Below are 20,938 nucleotides of genomic sequence, written 5' to 3'. Positions count from 1 at the left end.
ACATCACCTCCCTCAACACCACACCACCTCCCTCAACACCACACCACCTCCCTCTCACTACACCACCTCCCTCTCACTACACCACCTCCCTCATTGTTCTCCTTCAAGGGGACAGACTCAAGAGATAAACCCACCATCTTGTGTTTTAATTATGTAATAACGGTACCTTGTGAGAGTTGTTCTTTGTCTTAACTCAGGTTATCTGTGCTTGCTGAGGATGAAGACCGTCTCCAAGAGTTCATCTGTCAACAGTGACTAGTTGGCAAGACGTGTAAGTGTTCAAAATGCGGTAGAGCACTGACGGTAAAGAAGAATTAGATATTACAGTGCAACAACTGATTAACATAAAATTACTTAATGCCGCTTCAAGAAAGTTACTTTCATCAGTACCATATATGAAAGTACAGTACGGCACAGAGCACTTCTGGGGATGAGAGATTTCCAGGTAACCATATGCTCAAACCCTGTCCACTTTGCTAAATGTAATACCCGGTACACAACAGTAATCACGTCTTAACACTTGCGATGGAGGTTGGTCATGTTACTGACCTGACCTGATGCAATGTCAGGTCACTCATTGTTGGAGTGGAGGATTAGTAAGTCTCATGACCTGAAGATGTCTTGGATAAAGACAAAAGCTAAGGTGCTCCAGTGTTTCCCACTTACAGTATACACATCTGTAATCACTTTTTATTATTCTTAACACTGTAATCTTGGCTGATTTTGTTCTGGTACAGTAATGTAGAGTAAGGGAACAACCTTCTACCATGGTAGCAGAATATGAACTAAGCAATTCCAACAGCTACACCACCTACGCGCCTGGCACGTGGGGATGTGTTGGATCGCGTTGCAATCTCTCGGAAGTCCCAGAAAATTTATTCCCACACCCAGAAGAGAGAGATATGGGGAGTGTTTCTGTAATTTTTCTCGGAATTTTCCAGGAAATGCTCCTGATTTTCAACCTCAAAAAATCGTTCCCAAACCCCAAATTGAGAAAAAAATTCCAGAAAAATTTCAATTCCAGCTATTGGAGAGTTCTGGCTAAGAGGGATTCACTAAATATGACGGGGTTGTCCCACTTAGGAGGTTACGTAGGTTTGGTTGGTCAGGTCAGGTTCTGGGCATTGTCGTATCATATTTATTACTATCATTCAAACAACATCTGTGGAAAAAATTAACGAAATCGAACAACTGCTTCTTGTGGTAGCTGTCTTCACCATTATTAAAATAATTAAAAAAGCAGTAAACAGTAAGACAATTATCTAGCTATACATGAGGGTAATCTAAGCACATAACCACTGTGTGCTCAGATAGCAAATTTGCAGGAGTTAATTTCAGCACTACACTCTCATCACACCACATTGCCCACTAATGACAAGTCTCCAGGTTCTACACCAATAATTGCAAAGTAAATGCATTACAGTACTTGAACCACCCAGTTCCAAACTGGCACTACATAATAGTGAAACTCAGTGTATTTTGGAGATACTGTAATGTCAAAAGTTTAATTATTTACTGTAAATAATACTCCAAAAAATCTGCCAAGACGCTGCGTGTCGTCTGTATGTATACAACAGACCCGGTCAGTCAAAGCGTACTCTCACATCCAATAAAAGAGTAAAATCACAACATGATGCTTCAACAAAGTTGCTTTCATTGGTACCAGATATGAAAATAAGTTCTTTCTGTTTAATATGGCAGGGGGTTCAGCAGAAGTTGGGTAAGGTTAAGGTAGGTTTTTTTGGTTGGTTGTTCTATATGTCTCTGATATTTTCTCATAAATGGGGATTTTCCAAAGAAAAGGAATGTCACATTTAAACAAAGTACACCAAAATGCTAATCTTTACCGCGATATTAACAAGAACGGTAAATTTGCATTTTCAACCAATATGGTAACTTGCAGTTTTGTACAACCACAGAATCTCAAAGGCTTTATCTTTGCAATCAATAGTTCGGACAATTCTAAAACACTTTTCCCCTATAGCATTTCCCTCACAAATGACCTAATCAAACCTCCAAGAACTATCTGAATTATTGATTACAAAGACAAAATTCTCATTTCATGGTTGTACAAAACTGCAATAATACCACTAAAACTTCACCGAACCAACCAAGATACAGTACCTACCTAGCCTTACCTAACTTCCTAGCTGGGGGGGGCTCCGCTATAAAAAAAAATTAAATTGTGGCATTTTTAAATCGTTTTCTATGAAAAGTCAACCGTGGGTCAGTCGTCAATAATTACCCACACAAAAAAGCAAAGGAAATCCATAAATGTTTTCTGATGATAGCGGTTTACTCGTAAATTAACTTTTCTGTTTTCAAGTGTTCAGCTAAACTTGTGAACCTACTGTACAGTAATTTACTATCAATGAAATCACTTTTAAAACGTAATAACTGAAACATCACAGCTATTTCGGTATTATTATACAGATCTGTTTAGGTCATCCAGGGAATCTTAGGGATCAGTATTTAATTTATCCTTATTTAACCTAACCTAACCCCCTAGCGGCCCTCGACTCCCCCAAACAGTACTAGGGTCATCCATGCTTTCTTGTTACTTCGATAAAACACTGGCAGTGTGAGCTTGCTGACATGTTTAAAAGCCCTTGGGTTCTCTGAATGATGGATCATGAAGGGCTTTATCTTGAAACCAGCTACATTCCCTCCCAACAGAAGTGTAATTCGGTCCTTAAATGCCTTGAATCCCGGCATTGTTTTCGCCTCTTTGTGAATGTACAGTATGTCCGTTCAAGCAGGCGCTTCCATAATAATCCAGTTTCATCCACATTGAATATTTGCTCAGGTAAATAATTTCCCTCCACGATGACACGATCTAGCTCCTCCTTAAAAGTTTCGGCAGCACCAACATCAGCACTAGCTGCCTCTCCACTCACCTTTACATTATGTAAACTGCAGCAGTTCTTAAATCTATTAAACCACCCATGACTTGCTGTGAAGGTTTGCTCGCACTCATCTCCTGCCTGCTAGTTCAGGCTTTTGAAAAGGCTTCTTGCCTTAGCCTGTAGGGTTAGAAGGCTTAAGGGTACACACTTTTGTATCTGGTCTTCCATCCATATCACAAGTAATTTTTCCATCTCATGAATAGGACCTTGTCTTTTCTTCGTTATTATAGTTCCCTTTATAGATGCTGATCCTTTCACTACCTCACGAATACGTTCCTTGTCCTTCAAAATACTGTTGTAGATATGGTCGAGCGTGAGAAGCCTAGGCCGTGTGAGATGGTGGCTACAGTTTTTTCCATTTTCATACTGCATTATCATCTTCATTTTCGTCTCAAAATTAATTGGTCTCCTTTTCTTCTGAGCACCACCAGCAGTCTTACTTGTATTATTTCCGGTCAGTCTAAAGTGAATTAGATACGAAAATAATGTCAGTACACAGTGCTATCAGTTGCGGATTTGACAGCCAAACACCAACTAAGCATTCTACAGCGTGGTTGCTGTAGCCACGCGGCGACCCAAGCCAAGCGACGCTCTGGTATGGGACGGAAACGTTTCAGTCTAAAAAAGACGCTCGTCATTTGAAAAAATTTCTGGCACCGACTGCGGCGGTCGTATGTGCGGATGGTCGTACCAACCGAGGCAGGTCGTAGGTTGAGTAGGTCGTAAGTCGGGGAGTAGCTGTATTAAAAGAAACGACAGTATTTTCGCATTAGTGCACACAACTTTCCTACCCCAAATCTATTATCATATTTTTTAGATAATTTTCTTCTATTACATTACCATCGCAAACATATAATAACGATCCCAAATCTTTCTCTATTTTTTTCCATTAATCTTCAGCCACTATCGCCTACTTGACCTTCCACTCAACGTGTTCCCTTCATAAATCGTCATGCGCATGCATTCCCGTACACGTCACGCGGCTAATCAAAAGCTCTTTTTTTTGCCAATTAAAATTGTGGTTTAATTCGCGGTAATTTTTGCCACTCAGATTCGATAGTGATATTGGGTCTTATTTTGAAATTCAATTTCATTTCAAACCATGGAAGTCTGCGATGGGTGTCACTTCAATTATATGGAGTTAATTGCGCGTGTAAGAACAAGCGTAAATATCGTCAAGACAAACATAGTTGGCATTTTAGTAAATCCGGCGACGAACCAGAACCAGGCCAATAAGGCAAGAAATAAATAATTTCATCACATGGTGACAGTTAGGTTAGGTCAGGTTAGGTAAAGTTAGGTTAGGTCAGGTTAGGTAAAGTTAGGTTAGGTCATGTTAGGTAAAGTTAAGTTAGGTTAGGTTATTTTGGTTAGGTTAGGTCATCCAAAAAAGGTTCGGTTTATGATTTTTTTTTTTGTATTTTGTATTCGCTTGGCCCTGATTTTTTCGGAAAACGCCCCACCCAAAACCCCCGATAACTAAAAAAACCCAGGCAATTTCCGACGGAAATGTAGGTCAAAACACACAAAAATACACTAGAAAAACATAGTTTTGACTTTCTTACAGAGTTGTGTGCACTAATGCAAATTTACCCTATTGTATATCAACGTCAATATTAAGGCAAGTTGTTTAACACATAAATTAAGACGATAATTCAAAGAACCTGACCTACCATCCAACCTATGGGTATGTTAGGTTAGGTTCTATTAGGTTCTATGCATTGTCGTTAAAATTTTTGTGTTTAATATCATGATAATTATAGGAAAAAACATTCAACCAATTTACTCCGGTGATAGCCGTTATCTACACCTTCACCTAAAACACTCACAGGATGTTCATATTTTTACTCAACCAAACCCCGTTATAATATCCTTTTAATTGGTTCACCCCACACAAAATAACATACTTGATTCCAATTTTTAATACAGCATGACAAAAAATTAAAATCCGTTAAATCAAATGCTAGGAGATAATGATGCATCTATTAAATTTTTCTACTGACTAACAAAAGCAGAATACAAATATCCAGACACAGCTTCACTACTCTCAATTCTGAAACTAAGAACATTACATTGAGCAGTTTACTACCTTATCCCATTTAAGCCACTCCCTTGCTTTCTTGTCAAGTTCAGGATTGCCCGTGTCAATTGCTAGGTCACTCATGTTTGTTGATTGTGTAAAGAATGTGTACAGCAAAGCGACAGTCACCCGCACACTAAACCCCCGTCTGTACCGGCACTGGCACTGGGCGGCTTGAGCAGACGACACAATATCAAGGACTATATACTGAAGATAAGAAAGTGAACCCAAATATTGTGCTCATTGGGTACTACAAAGTGCTGAGCCTAAACAATAGATGGCGGTAGTGTGCAGTTCGTGTCGTCTGTAAATGCTAGTTTGTTTATGTTATGTGACCGCGAAATTCATTTCCTGTCAAAATGGCAGCAAGAGGACACCCGTTCATGTTATGCCGCAGAACCAAGAAAGATCCTCCCCAATTTGTATACCATTCATTCCCAAAGGATAAAGAAAGGTAGGAGCACAGTTCTGAATTACGTACATATGATATGACAGGTTTATTTGGCATTATATTGACAAACAATGTGAAAGCTCCCTGCAGGCAAAGTAGAATCTGATTTTTAAATTTAATTTACAAGTACTTGCAATAGGTACAAGTTCTGGGGCTTGAGAAACTTAAAGCAAAAAGCCCTGAAAATATAAGCATAAACACCAGATTATGCAGCCATCATTTTTCCGAAGGCAATTACACTGTAGGGAAGGTGTAGTGAATACGCTCTCCTACAACTGCTGATTAGTCACTAGCCGTCCGCTTCAGCCCTCGCGAGCACCTCACCACACAGCAACTCCCTAGCACTGCACTGTACTTACATTATATAAAGAAAACGCAATTGTGAGTTTCTCTCCTACCTCGTCCTGAGTGTGAGATATCTATTGGCCACATAACCTTTAAGTCAAGCTTCAATCTTTCAATTAAACCAAAAAGATAGGACCGCCTCCTTGTGAACAAAAGTAGCAAGTGTTATGGTATATTTTACTTTTATCCTCTTCACCACTGATCACCACACTCAGGATGGGATGGAGAAAGGAAACTCACAATGTGCTCTCTGTATACATGTTGTATTGGATGTACAATGCAGCTTGGTGCTGGGAAGGCAGCGTGGTTACAAGCGTGATGTAGAGAGCTGGTTGGTGAGGGTGCTCAGAGGAGGACAGCTTGTGGGTAGAAAAAAAAGAGGTCACCACGAGGTCAGGTCTTAAATAGCTGGGGTAGGCGTGGCTTAATAGTTGACACCCGCTCCGTGGGCGGCGCTGGTTGACCTAGACCACTACACAGTCACAACACTCTCTGGTAGATTGTTCCAAGAGTTCACAACCCTCACTCTGAAAAAGTTTGCCCTCACAGTTTTCTGGACTTGCGGCTTCTTCAGTCTTGAGCTGTGACCTCTCTGTGTGGCTTTTAAATTATGAAATGTTCTTTTGTGCATATGCAAATAAATATGTTTGCATACGTATATGTCTATAGACTTTATTTTATGATCCACATTTACATATTTATATATTTGGGGTGAAGGATATACATAAATAGTTTTAAGGTTTATTTTCCACAAAAAATATATAAATATATAAACCGATCGCCCAAGCCGATCAGTGGTGAAGAGGATAAAAGTAAAAGTTAAAACTATTTATGTATACCCTTCACCCCCAAAATACTGACTGTTACTTAAAGACAATGTAATATTTTATATTCTAAAACATAGAAAATGAGTTGGCATTCAGTTGACTTAAATGAATATATGAAATAAAATATTTATATGTTTCACACATGAAATATGCAAAAATATGTTCCAAACGTGAATAAAAATTAAAGGGAGTAACAATTCTTCCAGTAACTTATGATAACATAGCAGGGAGAATGACTAATTTATACATTTTATTTGTATTATATGGAGAAAATATAAAATTGGTTTTATTAACAAATCTTAGCATATTTCATGAAAAATTGACGTTAGCAATCGTTAAAATGTTGCTCCGCACAGTGACGGGCCATCTCAATAGATGGCGCTGTCATGGGTTTTGATCACAATCTTGTTAGTGGTAGGGAAAGTTGCTTTCCTATCTTTCGTATATAGTCTTTGACAATATTATAGCTGTCAAGTGTCACTCTGTTCCAACAATGCCACTCTACACCGTTCATATTATTTTGTATGGTAGTATAATTTAATAATATCTTCATTTAAATTGAAAACATTAAAAAAGCATGGAAGTTTTACAGTTAATTTATACAAATTGCAGGGATTATACTCCCTAAATATAGAGTATTCGCAAAACTTTTAAAAGGGCACCAAGGTAACCTATAAAGTCACCTGATTAAACTTGAAAAGGATATCGTTCACTCGCTTGAGCCACACCACATTTTCCATCTAATATCTAATATATGTCATCAAGCAAGACATTTTGTCTTATTAAATGAGGTAAATAATTAATATTATTTAAGATTTATAAAAAAAATAAGCAACAGTAAAATATATAGAATGTGCAAGTCAAAATGTCTTAGAAAACAATACAACTGATGTCAATTTTATTTGTACACAAACACGCTATAGAAATTCAATACACCTCCTCAAATAATCTTAACTGCTCTACCGAATGTTTTATTGTATAGTGTGATGTTACAATACTTTACTTCCACTCGCTAGCAATGACTTATGGACTCCAGTAAAACATCATACAGAGATCTAGTGGTATGTCAGCCAGGAACGGGGAGGTGTGTCACTCATGATAGCACAGTGAACTTTCACACCTCCGAGGTACAGTCCCCCCAAAAAAATATGGTTAGCCATGAGGTCGATGTGATTCTAGGTTTTCAGAGCAACGTTACTCATGAATGAGCATATACGTTTTCGAACGATGTGAATCTTCCAAGGCTTCAGATCATCTGATTATGTTACCAAAGTCTAATTAAACCAAGCCATCCCACGTGCAGGAGGCCTTTAGTGGAAGAAAACGGTAGAAAGGGAGGACTCGTATTATCATATATTTCCATACTTCTTGATTTTCTCATCCCCTAGCACACTATCTTTCAGTTAGCCACTTAAACTTCTCATGTATTCATTATTTTTATGGCATTCCTATTCTCCTTATTAAAAATGTATTATTAACAATCCCCTTCTTCCTCTCTTTATTATTATTTATACTCTTATGATTTTGCTGCCAGTATCGGTGTAAAAACAATTAAGTAATCATAAGCATATGGGCTAGCTATTTACTGGGGGGGGGGGGGAGAAGGAATACAAGAATTAAATAAAATAGTTAAGGAAAAGAATAAATTTTAATAATTATAATTATCATCATTCTTTCTTTCCCCAAGCTATTACAGAAAATCAGCGAATACAAGTATGTGTAAAGATTTTCAATGTATCATTATGGCCACTAAATATATTACAGCTGACTAGGTTATACAGTTTCAAGCAACAAATAGGTACTTGTCTTCACATCTGGTTTCCTCGCTAAACGATAGACTTTAGGGAATGAAATTTAAACCTGCCAATGGCCCTCAAGTATTGCCATTCCCTCTGTTGCACCCTATATATTTACTGTATCCACAATAAAATCCACTTTTTTTTTTTTTTCATCCTTTGGAAATCGATTAAAATATCAAACTTTTATCATGTAGTCTGTAATTTGATATGCATCCAGATATGGCGCATTTATAAGGTGTTATCACAGACCTTCACGCCACGACGGACAGCTGCTAACTGGATGTCTTGTCCTATTGAAGTATCTAGTATGTCATACAAGGACGACTCTGTAGTGGACGTACCCCTACAACTCCCTTCCCTAATCCTACCCCCATCACTAACTGTTGTTGATATGGCGCGCAGGCGTACCAACGTATAATGATGCACTGGGGATCGTATCAAAGCATTTCGTCTTGCCTCTAGCGTTTTAAATTGTAGCGACGGAAAATATAACGATACTTTTTGAGTGGTTGTAGTCAATCACCGACGAGGACATAGTCATTGACAAGTACTAACGGGAGTGCTGTGACTAGCAGCGGTACAACAAATCTCAACAGTGATTCGTGCATGAGGCTTTGACATTTCCTGATAACATTGTGTTCTCGCTGTTGCTCCATCTAAGGTACCAAAATCATTTGTAAACAAATTCCTTTCATTGATATCGCAGGCCATCTTGAATTAGGTGTTCTGATAAGACAGCGTAGGTCTCATCGGCGAAGAGCAGGGGGGAGGCTGGAGACAGAGCACAGCAAGATACTGAGCGAGGTCCGAAGAAATAATTTCAAGACGGTGGTGACAAGGTGCAGAACAGTGCAGATGATCACCTGAAAAGAATGTCCATTTTAGCAATGATATTCACATAAAGGCAAACATCCAAGAAATAGCGTTAAATAAAATAAATCACAAAACTATGTTTCTGAATCCTGTGGTCTCTTTGTCGATAGTGTGGGTCCTGTCATGAGAGAACATAGCAAATTTAACAAAGTGTAAAATACAACAATATATCATTATCATTAAAAAGATCATTAACTTCATCAGGTACTGTACATAAGAAATAAATTGGTCCATGTACAATGAGCGAAAAAACTACCTTCTCAGTTCTGTCTGATATTTAAAGTTGGCAAAACACAAAGATTTATGACATAACCAGTACCTGGGAGAGGGGGGGGTGTACTGTTTAAGCACATGGCTCATTCATATAAGCTTTGCATGACCAAATAAGGTCCATTACATCATCTCTTGAACCTGGAAAAATATCCCTCATCCCCGTAATTTTCCGGGTAACGGAACAATTTTCTTGGAATTTCCAGAAAATGTGCATGATTTTCATCTCTCAAACCCGGAAAAAACTCCCCCATCCCCGGAATTTTCCGGGTACCGAGAGTTTTTGGGGGGAATTTTCCGGAAAATGTGCCCCTCTGAAAATCTTTTCCAAAGCCGGAATTTTCCGGAAAATTCAGGCTTTGGGAACGATTTTCCAAGAAAATTTCAATTCCGGCTATAGGAGAGTTCCGGGTTTGAGATATTCCAGCTAATGGAGATATTACTGTACCTTTTCTGTTGCCCACCAGCGTTATCTTTACTATTCATTAGGTGGCTGTAAAGTAGCTGCTTTGGCATTCTACTGTCCTCCATCTGGGTAACATGGCCAGTTCAATGTAGTTGTTCATGGATAAAGGTAGCCTCGATGCTCCTTCAGTTGGTGTCAGTGAGAATACTGGCATTTGTTCTCATCTTCCCAGCGAACTCGGAGGATGGAATGTAAACTACGTTGGTGAAAGTTTTCAAATGCCTTGAGGTACCTCCTGTATGTGACCCATGTCTCACTGCCATACTGCTCGATATACTGTACATGCAAATTTGTATGCAAGTTCAGATCCCTACAGCTGAAGACACGAGTACGGAGTCTGCCAAAGGCTTGAGATGCACATGTGATCCGATGTTGAATCTCTTCATCGATGTCAGCGGTGGTGAACAGGTGGGAACCAAAGTACTGAAAGTGGGTAACATTGGAGAGGGTAGTACCGTTAAGCTGAATAGATGGATGAAAGTGTGGTTGAACCAGGGGCAGGCTGAAAGAGAATAGGAGTCTTACGTGCATACGCATGTGTGTAGGTGTTTTGTATCTATTGTAAGTCGTGTTCAGTGTGAGCGACGAGTGACCCTGGCATGGACAGAGCCCCGCGTGGTGACCCTGGAACTGAGAGAGCTCCGCGTGGTGACTCTGGAACTGAGAGAGCTCCGTGGGGTGACCCTGGAACTGAGAGAGTCCCGCGGGGTGACCCTGGAACCCCTGCCCCGCTGGAGCCTGGAACCGAGAGAGCCCCCGAACGAGAGAGGCCCTGAACCAAGAGACAGGGTGACCCTGAACCGAGAGAGCCCTGCATGGAACTGAGAGAGCCCCGCATGGTGACTCTGGAACCGACAGACCCTGAACTGAGAGAGCCCCGCAAGGGAACTCCTGAAGAGAGCCTGCGGGTGACCTGAACCGAGAGAGCCCCTGCATGGTGACTTGGAACGAGGTGTGATCCCAGGCATGGTGACCCTGGAACCGAGAGAGCCCCGCAGGGTGACCCTGGAACCGAGAGAGCCCCGCATGGTGACTCTGGAACCGAGTGTGTCCCGCAGGATGACCCTGGAACCGAGAGAGCCCCGCAAGGTGACCCTGGAACCGAGAGAGCCCCGCGGGGTGACCTTGGAACTTATTTCCCATTTTGGTATTGAGAGAGCCAAACAGGGTGATTCTGGTACTTACTTCACATCCTGGCACTGAGAGAGCCGCGTGGGGTAACCCTGGCACTGCGGGTTTGCACTTTACACCGCTGTAGTGCCAGCAAGCGGATATTTCGGAGACAGTCTGCAGCTGCCTCCTGCACTACTTCGTCCTCTGAGCCCAGCATCTCCAAGAGCAGCTGTGGGAGACATGCGAGAGATGTTATGAAACAGATGTGAGCGATAATAAGAAACATGTGAAGGAGGCAAAGTGAGAAACAGATGTGAGAGAACAGGTGTAGAGACAAATCTAAGGGGACAGTGTGAAGGGAAGATGTAAGGGAACGTTAATGAAGAGTAAGGGGACATTTTTGAGGGGAGAATGGAAGGGATACTACTACTCCGCTACAGTCAGTCTATCGCCAGCATCGTGCAGTCGAGAACCAACCTGATGAACAAACCTTGGAAATAAAAGTATCGTTGACAACTACAAGATTGCCATCTACAAGCAACTCATATCTGGAGTCAAGACAACATTTTTGTTGATGAACTATCCAGATATTTACTCTCACTTTTCATTGGCTGGCCATGTCATTCCTCAGCAATTTAAAACTCCTGATCAATCTGTGTATTCCTCATGCCCTGATGAAGATTCAACACCTTCACATGAGATGATGAAGACCTCCCTAAGAGGTAGGTGTCACGTACAGTATTTTTGAAACATGTGGCTTCCCGAGCTGGAGTAGGGGTATTCCAACTCTTACATCTGGCAGCTTCTCCCTTCTCCCGTCATAAGGTTGTGGAAATGATTGCCTGGACCAATGATGATCGTTTTACAAGTCCGCTAACACCACTCGCCCACCATCAGGAACTTTGTGCCCACAAACCTGCCCAGAGTTTCAGTGTATGAAGTACACCCCGGCAGTCTGTAGAAGCTGATCTGCCGTTACTATCATTAGGAATGCCTCTACTTCCAATAGCTGCCCTACCCAGCAAACTACGTATCATCTGTCCTGAGTACTAAGTGCTCGTTAAGTACAATATCGAAGGTTGTTTAGTTGTGTGAAACCGAGTTAGTTCCTGCAAAATAGCTATACACTCGTACTAATGAGTTTAGTGGAGTTGTTAGTGATTTTCTACTGTGTCCAATGACAGAAATTTCCATAACTTAGTGGAATTTAAGTGAACAGGCATTTTTACAGTGAATTATCTATGATCTTATCTGCTGTAAGAGATGACTTTGGTAAAAATACTCATGTATTTCAAGTGACTTATCTCATTCTGAATTATTTGTCATCTTATTTAGGCATACTGTGTATGATAGCTTAGCAGGGTTCAATGATTCTTATATTTGGTGAAATGTCGGGGCGACTCAATTGTCTTTCTAGGTATACTACTACAAGGCTAAAGTCCACGTTGGTTTGTCTTGTGTGTTGTTTTAATTAAGTGATTGATATTAAATCAAAGTGCAGTCTTCTGATGTTTAAAATTTGTTTCTATTGTTTATTGGAGCTTATGGGTGTTGCTTCTGTTGACTTACCTTTAAAAATTGCTATAAAGTTTTCGTTATAAATAAAGTTTTGTTTCTACATATAAGTTGACTGGTTTAAGGGTAGAATGTGAAGGATCTTTATGATGGACATGTTTAAGTATATAATGTCAGGGAGTTTGTGAGTAAACAAGTTTAAAGATAGTGTTAGTTACAGGTTTGAGTGCCTAATGTACGGGGTCTAACGGAGTGGTTTCAGATTTACTCATCTGAGAGTAGACGTTATAAGTGAAAATGACCGAGGAAGTTGTGTAAGTGGACAGTTACTACACGTGTAATGTCGCTACTTCAGTCTTCATATAATCTTAGGTCATCATACATGCCATTGTACTTCCGATGCTGTCGCTTTCTGTGTTGTCTCTGTAGACTCCTTTTTCTACTCAAAAGCAGTGGGCCTTATAGAGTAATCAGGTGTTAATCATGTTCAAGAGTTTTTACCAGTTTCATGAACATGTAGAAGATATCATCATAACAGGAAATTATGTAGCAGGTTTATTACTACTCTTGTGAAAATGAAATAAAACAACATTGCGCTTCAATACCATGTTGGCTTTTGCAAGTTTTTTTCGTATTTTTAATTGACATTATCCGTAAGAGGTGTGTCCCAAATGTCGACGGATGAATGAGGCTGCAATGTGCATAATTAAATCCTGTGTACTATTCCCATTTCCAAACTGAAATTAAAATTCGTGTTGTACGACGACAACACTTGATGTAGGATAACACATTGTTTAAGAGAGACGAGGAAGAATCACCACAAACTCTTACAAATAAAATGACCATTTTGTAGTCACTACAGCGTCCTACACTCAATTACTAGATATAGAAACACTCCTGAACAAGGCCACTTTATGAATGTCGAGACACCACCTAATATATTAACGAAGAGGACAACATACCGGTACAGCGCCACTCTGGTGAAGTGTGACACAGTTCTCTGGCTCCAAGGAAAGGCGGTGGAGGGCGCGGCATGTGGGTCTCCTGATGGTGCTGTCATCTGTCTCCAGGTACCTGAGGAAGAGATACTGCTAGTACCTGAAGGAGATACACTGTTAGTATCTGAATGAGAGATACTGGTAATACCTGATGGATAGTTACTGGTAATACCTGAGGGATAGTTACTGGTAATACCTGAGGGATAGTTACTGGTAGTACCAGAGGGATAGTTACTGGTAGTACCAGAGGGATAGTTACTGGTAGTACCAGAGGGACAGTTACTGGTAGTACAAACCTGAAGAGTTACTGGTAATACCTGCAGGAGATACTGGTTAAAGTGTCACAGAAAGACTTCTGGTTGAAGCTAGTTTGATTAAGGAATTAAAATCAATAAACCTTAGTGATGGTCAGTTCAAAACTGATAATATGTTACATAAATTTATTTGTCAGTGGCCCAAGGTTAAAAATGCTTTGAAAACCTTTGATCTAGATGTATGATAGTTATTTTGTGGGTCCCTTATTTTTGACCTGACCTGACTAGTCACGTCACCACCCTTCTCTTAAGCTCCTTCTACGTGTGTTGTTGTGGGGATTAGTGGATGTCATCATTATGACCTGACCTCATGTTTTAGGTCACCTATATTTAAGCCTCTCTATCCATGTAATCCAGTTGCTCTGAAATGTCTTGAATAAAGACGAAAGCTAAGGGTATTTATTTTCTTCTGTCAAGATTTATCTTATCCACGTTTTCATTGTGGATTTACATGAAATATATATATATATATTTATATATATATATATATATATTTTTTTTTTTTTCATGTAGATCCACAATGTAAACGTGGACAAGATAAATCTCGATAAAACCACACAGGAAAAGGGAAACACTGGTGTGTTGTCAAAGTAAGAGAAACAATTGAGACCCTGCAATTGTGTGTAAATGAGGCAGAAAGTCAGATCAGCAACCTGGGACTTGGTCAGAAATTTCGCGATGCCATAATTGCCATATGGCAGCAGGGTCTACCATTAGACAACACATTATGCTTCCAATATCTTCCCAGGCGGTAGTACCTCCCTGTTTGGTAGCTGCCTTCTGCTGTAATGCTACCGAGTTACTGCTTCCCTCAGCTGTTAATAAATCATTACCTACCTAACCTGTTACGAGAATGTAATACGAGTCACTATCTCCCCAGCTGTTACCGAGTCACTATCTCCCCAGCTGTTACATCAGCCAAGACTAGTTTTTTCTGTAATCTTTGGATACATGTATATCATGACCAAAATATTAAAAATTTCTTCCTCATTTGTCTTTATTTACAGGGGCATAAACACAGCCAAGAAAGAGTGTTTATGTCACCTCCCCCACACTACTCAAACCCTTGTGTCCTCTTGTTTCTTTAGTCTAATTATTGATGCGAATATTCCCGCACCTGTCTTCTTCCTTTTATGTCTCCTCCAGTTCGGACCACAACACCCAAACAATAATGTTCTCCCAGACATCATATCTCTGACATTCCTTCCCTCCTCCTAGTACTGTAATCAGTCTCCTTAATACCATAGACATCTTGCACATTATCTATAAGAAATATGAATGGCATTTTTTCTTAAGCTTCAACATTTAGATTTAAATTTTGCACTATTTGTACCTGTTTTATTTCTTCTCTAATTACCATCTGTACTCTTGTGTTGTGCGGCCACTGGCTGAGGCTCACCTGGTATTGTTGTTGTGGTAGGCTCTCACCAGACGACATCAAAGTTAAAACATTTAACAGTAGAGATTAAAAGAGAAAATGTGTCGTCTATATTTTTTTATTGTACTCACTGAACAAGTGGTGCCACAGCTCCCGCCTGGCCGAAGAGGAGCCCGGTTTCCCTTGAGACGCAGCAGGCAGCAATGGCCTCAGCCAGGTAGGGCCTCAGGCTGTCATTCTCCTACAGGTGGGAGGTTAATACTTGGTGAACACCTGGAAAGTTGTACACGCCGACAGGAAGGAACAACACGGTGCTACACAACAACGGATGGTCAAGAATATTATAAATATTTCTTCTCGGTTTCGGTTATTTTTTATAGTTTTTTTTAGTAAAATATATATATGTTTATTTAATTATATCATTAGTTTACATTTATTTAACTATCAGTATTAACAAATCAATAATAAAGGTTTTATTCGAAAAACAGAACAGATAACGAAAGGAAAAGCGAATCGATGACTAATAAAGTAAGAGATGGTTGTGCTAAAGATGTTCTAATCGTACGCAAAAATATTTTTGGGAAAATTCCGTGAGAGGCATTGAACAAGATTGACCCGTCTGTCGCATGGTCGGATACGAAGCCTCTTATGTCCTCTGTAGGCGACTGTACAGATAGAGGTAGAAAGGCAGAAAGAACTAGAAAAAGGGAGAAGACACGGAACCTATTAAAAAATGGTTTTGTAGTGGCAGGTCAGCTGATGGAGGGAACACAATAAAAAGGAAGGATGCATGTTTTGTTTACCAAGATATAACCAGTCTTGGTGGTCACCCTGGACACGGCTTCTCAACCCTCCCACCGTTAAATTTATTCCCTTAACAGAACATAACTATAATTATTTACCTTTAAAGTTCACTCGAATTTTGACATCATTTTGATTTCTTATTTTGTGCAGCATAGCTAAGCCTGTTAGTTACTTTTCACCATTTCTAGTTTTGAGTCAATCTGAGATATCTTAATAATATTTTCACCATTTCTAGTTTTGAGTCAATCTGAGATATCTTAATAATATGAGATATCTTAATGATATTATACAGTTTTATTGACTAAACCCAAGTGAGTTCTTTGTATTCTTACACCTCCAGTCAGGGGATAAATTTAACGTGTGAGCCTGTGAGAATCTTGGCCTGGTGCTGAGTCGCTTGTATAAAATATTTTTGTAGTGCTCACAGCCCGGATTCGGCTCTTCCTGAGGGCAGTTCCAAACCTGGTGAAAATAGTTGTTGGTTAATGACCCTGAGTGTGGTGGCGAGGGTAGCAGCTGGCTGACAATGACACGGCAGGTAGTAGAGGGCCACCACCCCGGTCATCTCAAGGGCGTAGCAGCGGCTGCAGCAGTTAACTTCACACATATGTGCTGGTTGGCCATTTATGGGTGAGAAAGTGATATTGGTTCATGTGTGTTGTTGATAGCCGTCTTATCCAGGGCACGGCACTAATATGTGTTAGTTCATATACCAGTAAAACAAAGCAATAACAACGCGGACAACATGTACTACAAATACATTTCATCAATTAAAAAAATATAAAGACATCTCTTTATATCACTGGTCACCTTAAAGTTACTATTATTAGTGTTATTCTTAAAGAAAATCTTAAATATACAAGCCTGGAGAAAGAGTTGATTATCGAAGCTGAGTTAAAACTCTACTTAGTACTGGCTACAAATAACTATGTAATTTATGTGTACGTCTTTGAACTTTGCAGTCTATGGATGCAGTGTTTCTGTGTTGTATCTTGCATGTTTCTTCCGAAAACACAGATCGTGAAACTAAAAGAAAAGTGTAATAAAGATTTGTTCGAGGAAAAACGTGTCTATGTTTAATTTATAAAATTAATTACACATAAAAACAGTAACAAATCGACTACAAAGACTGGTTTCCATCTAACACTAACTGTGCAGCAAGTAAACTATTTACTCTAAGAATGTAATTAAATCATCAGGAAGCAGAAAACAATGAACTTTGCTGATAAATGGTGAAATGAAGAATGCAAAGTTACTGTAAAAACATGTGAAGTGTTTGATGTAATGCCAAAGGAATAAATTAGGTGTGTACAGGTGTGTAACAGTTGTTCTTAGGCTAGCGTGGACGCTAACACAGGACCCACATTCTCGTAGAATATAACGTTCATTTTTCCTTGTAATTAAGAGAAAATAAAACGTGCAACAAATTACGGTAAATTCTTGATGCAATTTCAAAGCCATTTTGGCCCATTTATTTATGTTGGCAACCAAGTATGGTAGTTTTAAACTTTCTGGAACAGGAAAAAGTATACATACTAGTCTCTGAGAAACCTGGACCAGGGTGTGTCAACGTCTTTGTGACCAAACACAGCACAACTCAGCAAGCCACAACAACCAGCTGTGTCCTCAAGCTGGCTCAACAACACGTCTAGATTTGTTAAAAACCTCTCCCAACAACTAGGGAGGTGACACTGACATAGCTGTGGAAATAACAGGCAAAGAGTCTTACAAGAATTCAGGTTGTGGTGTTTGCAAGGGGTAAAACACACAAGAGAAAAAATAGCCATGCAAACACGTTCCAGCATTTTCTTTTCATACAATACCAAGCTACTCATAAGACAGGCTGTACATATTTACAAGGATATTCACGTAAGAATGTTTAAAAAAAAATTTTGTTCCAGTTATAGACAGAACTCGACCAAAACCAGACCTGAACTGTCAGGAAGGTCAGCTGGTATGTGGGTTGGCTCAGCGTCCTCTCGGGCCAAAGAAGCCCCACTAGTCGCACACTCCACACTAAAGTGACATGTCACCAAAAATTTTAGAACTACAGAGGTACAGACACACATCAAACTCCATATAGTAAAGAAATGGACTCAAGTCAAATGAGTTGGAAACGACGAAGGGTAAGTAGTAGTTTTGTTAAGTGAGGCTACAACTTGGATGTGTTTAGTACGTCGGTGGTGAGTGCTGCCTGGCCGCTTCCTCAAGGTCTTCCTCGTCGACCTTGTGCTGGAAACTCAGAGTCTCGAGCTCGCATCAGCTGTGAGGGACGAGGTCATGGGTGATCACATACCAGGTCACACAAACAAACACAAGGCAAGTGCTATAACGTATGAATGAGTAAAGCATACAGATGGATAGAACATGTGAAAAATGCCATTTGTACACAATAAAGAAAACGTGTATGTATAACAGTACAAACAGGGATTGAATATTGTGTCAGTTGTCGCCAGCTAATACTGGTGTTGACAATATTTTACACCATGGTAGCAAATGGTAATGTTACATCATGGTAGCTAATGGTATTGTTACACCATGGTAATATGGTAACGTTACATCATGGTGGCTAATGGTATTGTTACACCATGGTAACTAATGGTAACGTTACATCATGGTGGTTAATGGTATTGTTACACCATGGTAACTAATGGTAACGTTACATCATGGTGGCTAATGGTATTGTTACACCATGGTAACTAATGGCATTGTTACACCATAATAACTAATGGTAACGTTACATCATGGTGGCTAATGGTATTGTTACACCATGGTAGCTAATGGCATTGTTACACCATGGTAACTAATGGTATTGTTACACCATGGTAGACAATGGTATTGTTACACCATGGTAGACAATGGTATTGTTACACCATGGTAACTAATGGCATTGTTACACCATGGTAACTAATGGTAACGTTACATCATGGTGGCTAATGGTATTGTTACACCATGGTAACTAATGGTATTGTTACACCATGGTAGCTAATGGTAATGTTACACCATGGTAGCTAATGGTAATGTTACACCATGGTAGCTAATGATGTTGTAAAAACATGGTAGCCAATGGTAATGTTACACCATGGTAGCCAATGGTAATGTTACACCATGGTAGCCAATGTGTAATATTACACCATGGTAGGTAATGTTATACTATGATAGGGAATAGTAATGTAACATCATGGTGAAAGTGCATCCCATAGGCATGATTGCCCATTAGGGACAGTGCGGATACAGCACACTGCATGTGTATACTAATGCCCGGAGTTTTAATCACCCTCTTCCGTTGACGGGGTCGTCGTGTTTACAACCAGAGTTTAAAAAAAAATAATAATATATATATATATATATATATATATATATATATATATATATATATATATATATATACATATACATATATATATATATATATATCAATATATATATATATATATATATACTTCATTTTAGTCCATATGACAGCGGACTTTGAACAATATAATCAACGACCTCACCAGCAGGACTCGAACCCTTGACCTACCATGGGACCAGGAACGTTACGAGACCATGCCACAGTCTCTTGTGGCATGGTCGTGCGGTCCCTGATATATATATATATATATATATATATATATATATATATATATATATATAAACGTGATTTTGAATAAAGACGAAAGCTAAGGTCCTTTATTTCTGTGATTTATCAAGATATATATATATATATATATATATATATATATATATATATTTTTTTTTTTTTAACTGGTTGTAAACACGACGACCCCCATCAACGGAAGAGGGTGATTAAAACTTAAGGCATAAGCCTTTGGTAAACAAGGAGGCAGCATAACTGGTACCCATTTACAGCTGGGTGAGCTGGGAGTGCCTGGGAATCGAACTACTGACCGCTTTAACAAGAAGCTGTGCTCCACCGTGCTCCAACGTCATGGTAGGTAATGTTCATGTTACACCAGGATAGATAATGGTAATGTAACACCATGGTAGGTAACAGTAATGGCAAACTACGATAACTAATGGCAATGTTACATCATGGTAACTAATCGTAATGTTACACCATGGTAGATGATAGTAATGTAACACCATAGTAGGTAAATGGCACGGTTACATCATGGTAGGCAATGGTACTGTTACACCATGGTATGTAAAGGTGGCAGGCGGGTTCGATCCCCGGGCAGGGTGAAACTATGGGCAAGTTTCATTACGTCATTTGCCTCATGTCTACCCAGCAGTAATTGGGAACCTGGATGTTAATCGATTCGCGGATCGTGTTCCGGAGTTATGGTTAGCCATTGCAGTTGGCGAGTTGTCCAGTCTTCCTGGACTATTCCTTGACACTGGGTCATGCAGCACGTTAACTTAGGGTGTGGTTGTTGTGTTGGCGACAGCTTCTACACCTTAAACAAATTCACGCCTAGGTGGCCCTTGGGCTGGCCATCGTCATACACGAGGGGCAACCATTATATGTAATGGTACTGTTACGTCATGGTATGTAATGGTACTGTTATATCATGGTAGGTAATGATGCTGCTATATCATAGTATGTAATGATTTTACATCATGGTAGGTAATGAAGCTGTTATATCATGGTAGGTAATGATGCTGTTATATCATGGTAGGGAATGATGCTGTTATATCATGGTAGGTAATGATGCTGCTATATCATAGTATGTAATGATACTGTTACATCATGGTAGGTAATGAAGCTGTTATATCATGGTAGGCAAGAGGAATAAAATTTGAGTGTTTGTTGCAAGAAAGTTTCTCTTCAAAGTAAAATTAGAAATATCTTGAAG

The 20,938-nt window shown here is 39.6% G+C and overlaps 2 protein-coding genes across 4 annotated transcripts in view; both read right to left on the bottom strand.

The window, feature by feature from the left end:
• LOC121859262 (phosphoglucomutase-2-like) overlaps nt 1–5,165 on the bottom strand; it is a 42,122-nt gene extending 36,957 nt beyond the window's left edge. The window contains exon 1 of the mRNA XM_042356015.1: nt 4,996–5,165. Coding sequence (XP_042211949.1) covers nt 4,996–5,070 — 75 coding nt within the window. The 5' untranslated portion in view covers nt 5,071–5,165. The remainder of the gene's footprint in view (nt 1–4,995) is intronic.
• A 3,078-nt stretch (nt 5,166–8,243) lies between these two features.
• Nucleotides 8,244–20,938, bottom strand: part of LOC121859260 (outer dynein arm-docking complex subunit 2-like) — a 35,756-nt gene continuing 23,061 nt past the window's right edge. For 2 of the 3 annotated variants that reach the window (XM_042356013.1, XM_042356012.1), the window contains exons 14-17: nt 15,467–15,576; nt 13,608–13,719; nt 11,203–11,359; nt 8,244–9,271 (exon numbers count right to left, since the gene is read on the bottom strand). In XM_042356013.1, coding sequence (XP_042211947.1) covers nt 11,204–11,359; nt 13,608–13,719; nt 15,467–15,576 — 378 coding nt within the window. In that variant the 3' untranslated portion in view covers nt 8,244–9,271; nt 11,203. Of the gene's footprint in view, nt 9,272–11,202; nt 11,360–13,607; nt 13,720–15,466; nt 15,577–16,556; nt 18,403–20,938 lie in introns of those variants that run through there. The other variant, XM_042356014.1, reaches the window with a different exon arrangement.

This window comes from Homarus americanus, unplaced genomic scaffold, assembly GCF_018991925.1.
Source record: "Homarus americanus isolate GMGI-L3 unplaced genomic scaffold, GMGI_Hamer_2.0 scaffold36188, whole genome shotgun sequence".
NCBI classification, from domain to species: domain Eukaryota; kingdom Metazoa; phylum Arthropoda; class Malacostraca; order Decapoda; family Nephropidae; genus Homarus; species Homarus americanus.
The sequence above is the reverse complement of the archived record's forward strand: the minus strand, read 5'-3'. Positions and strand labels throughout refer to the sequence as shown.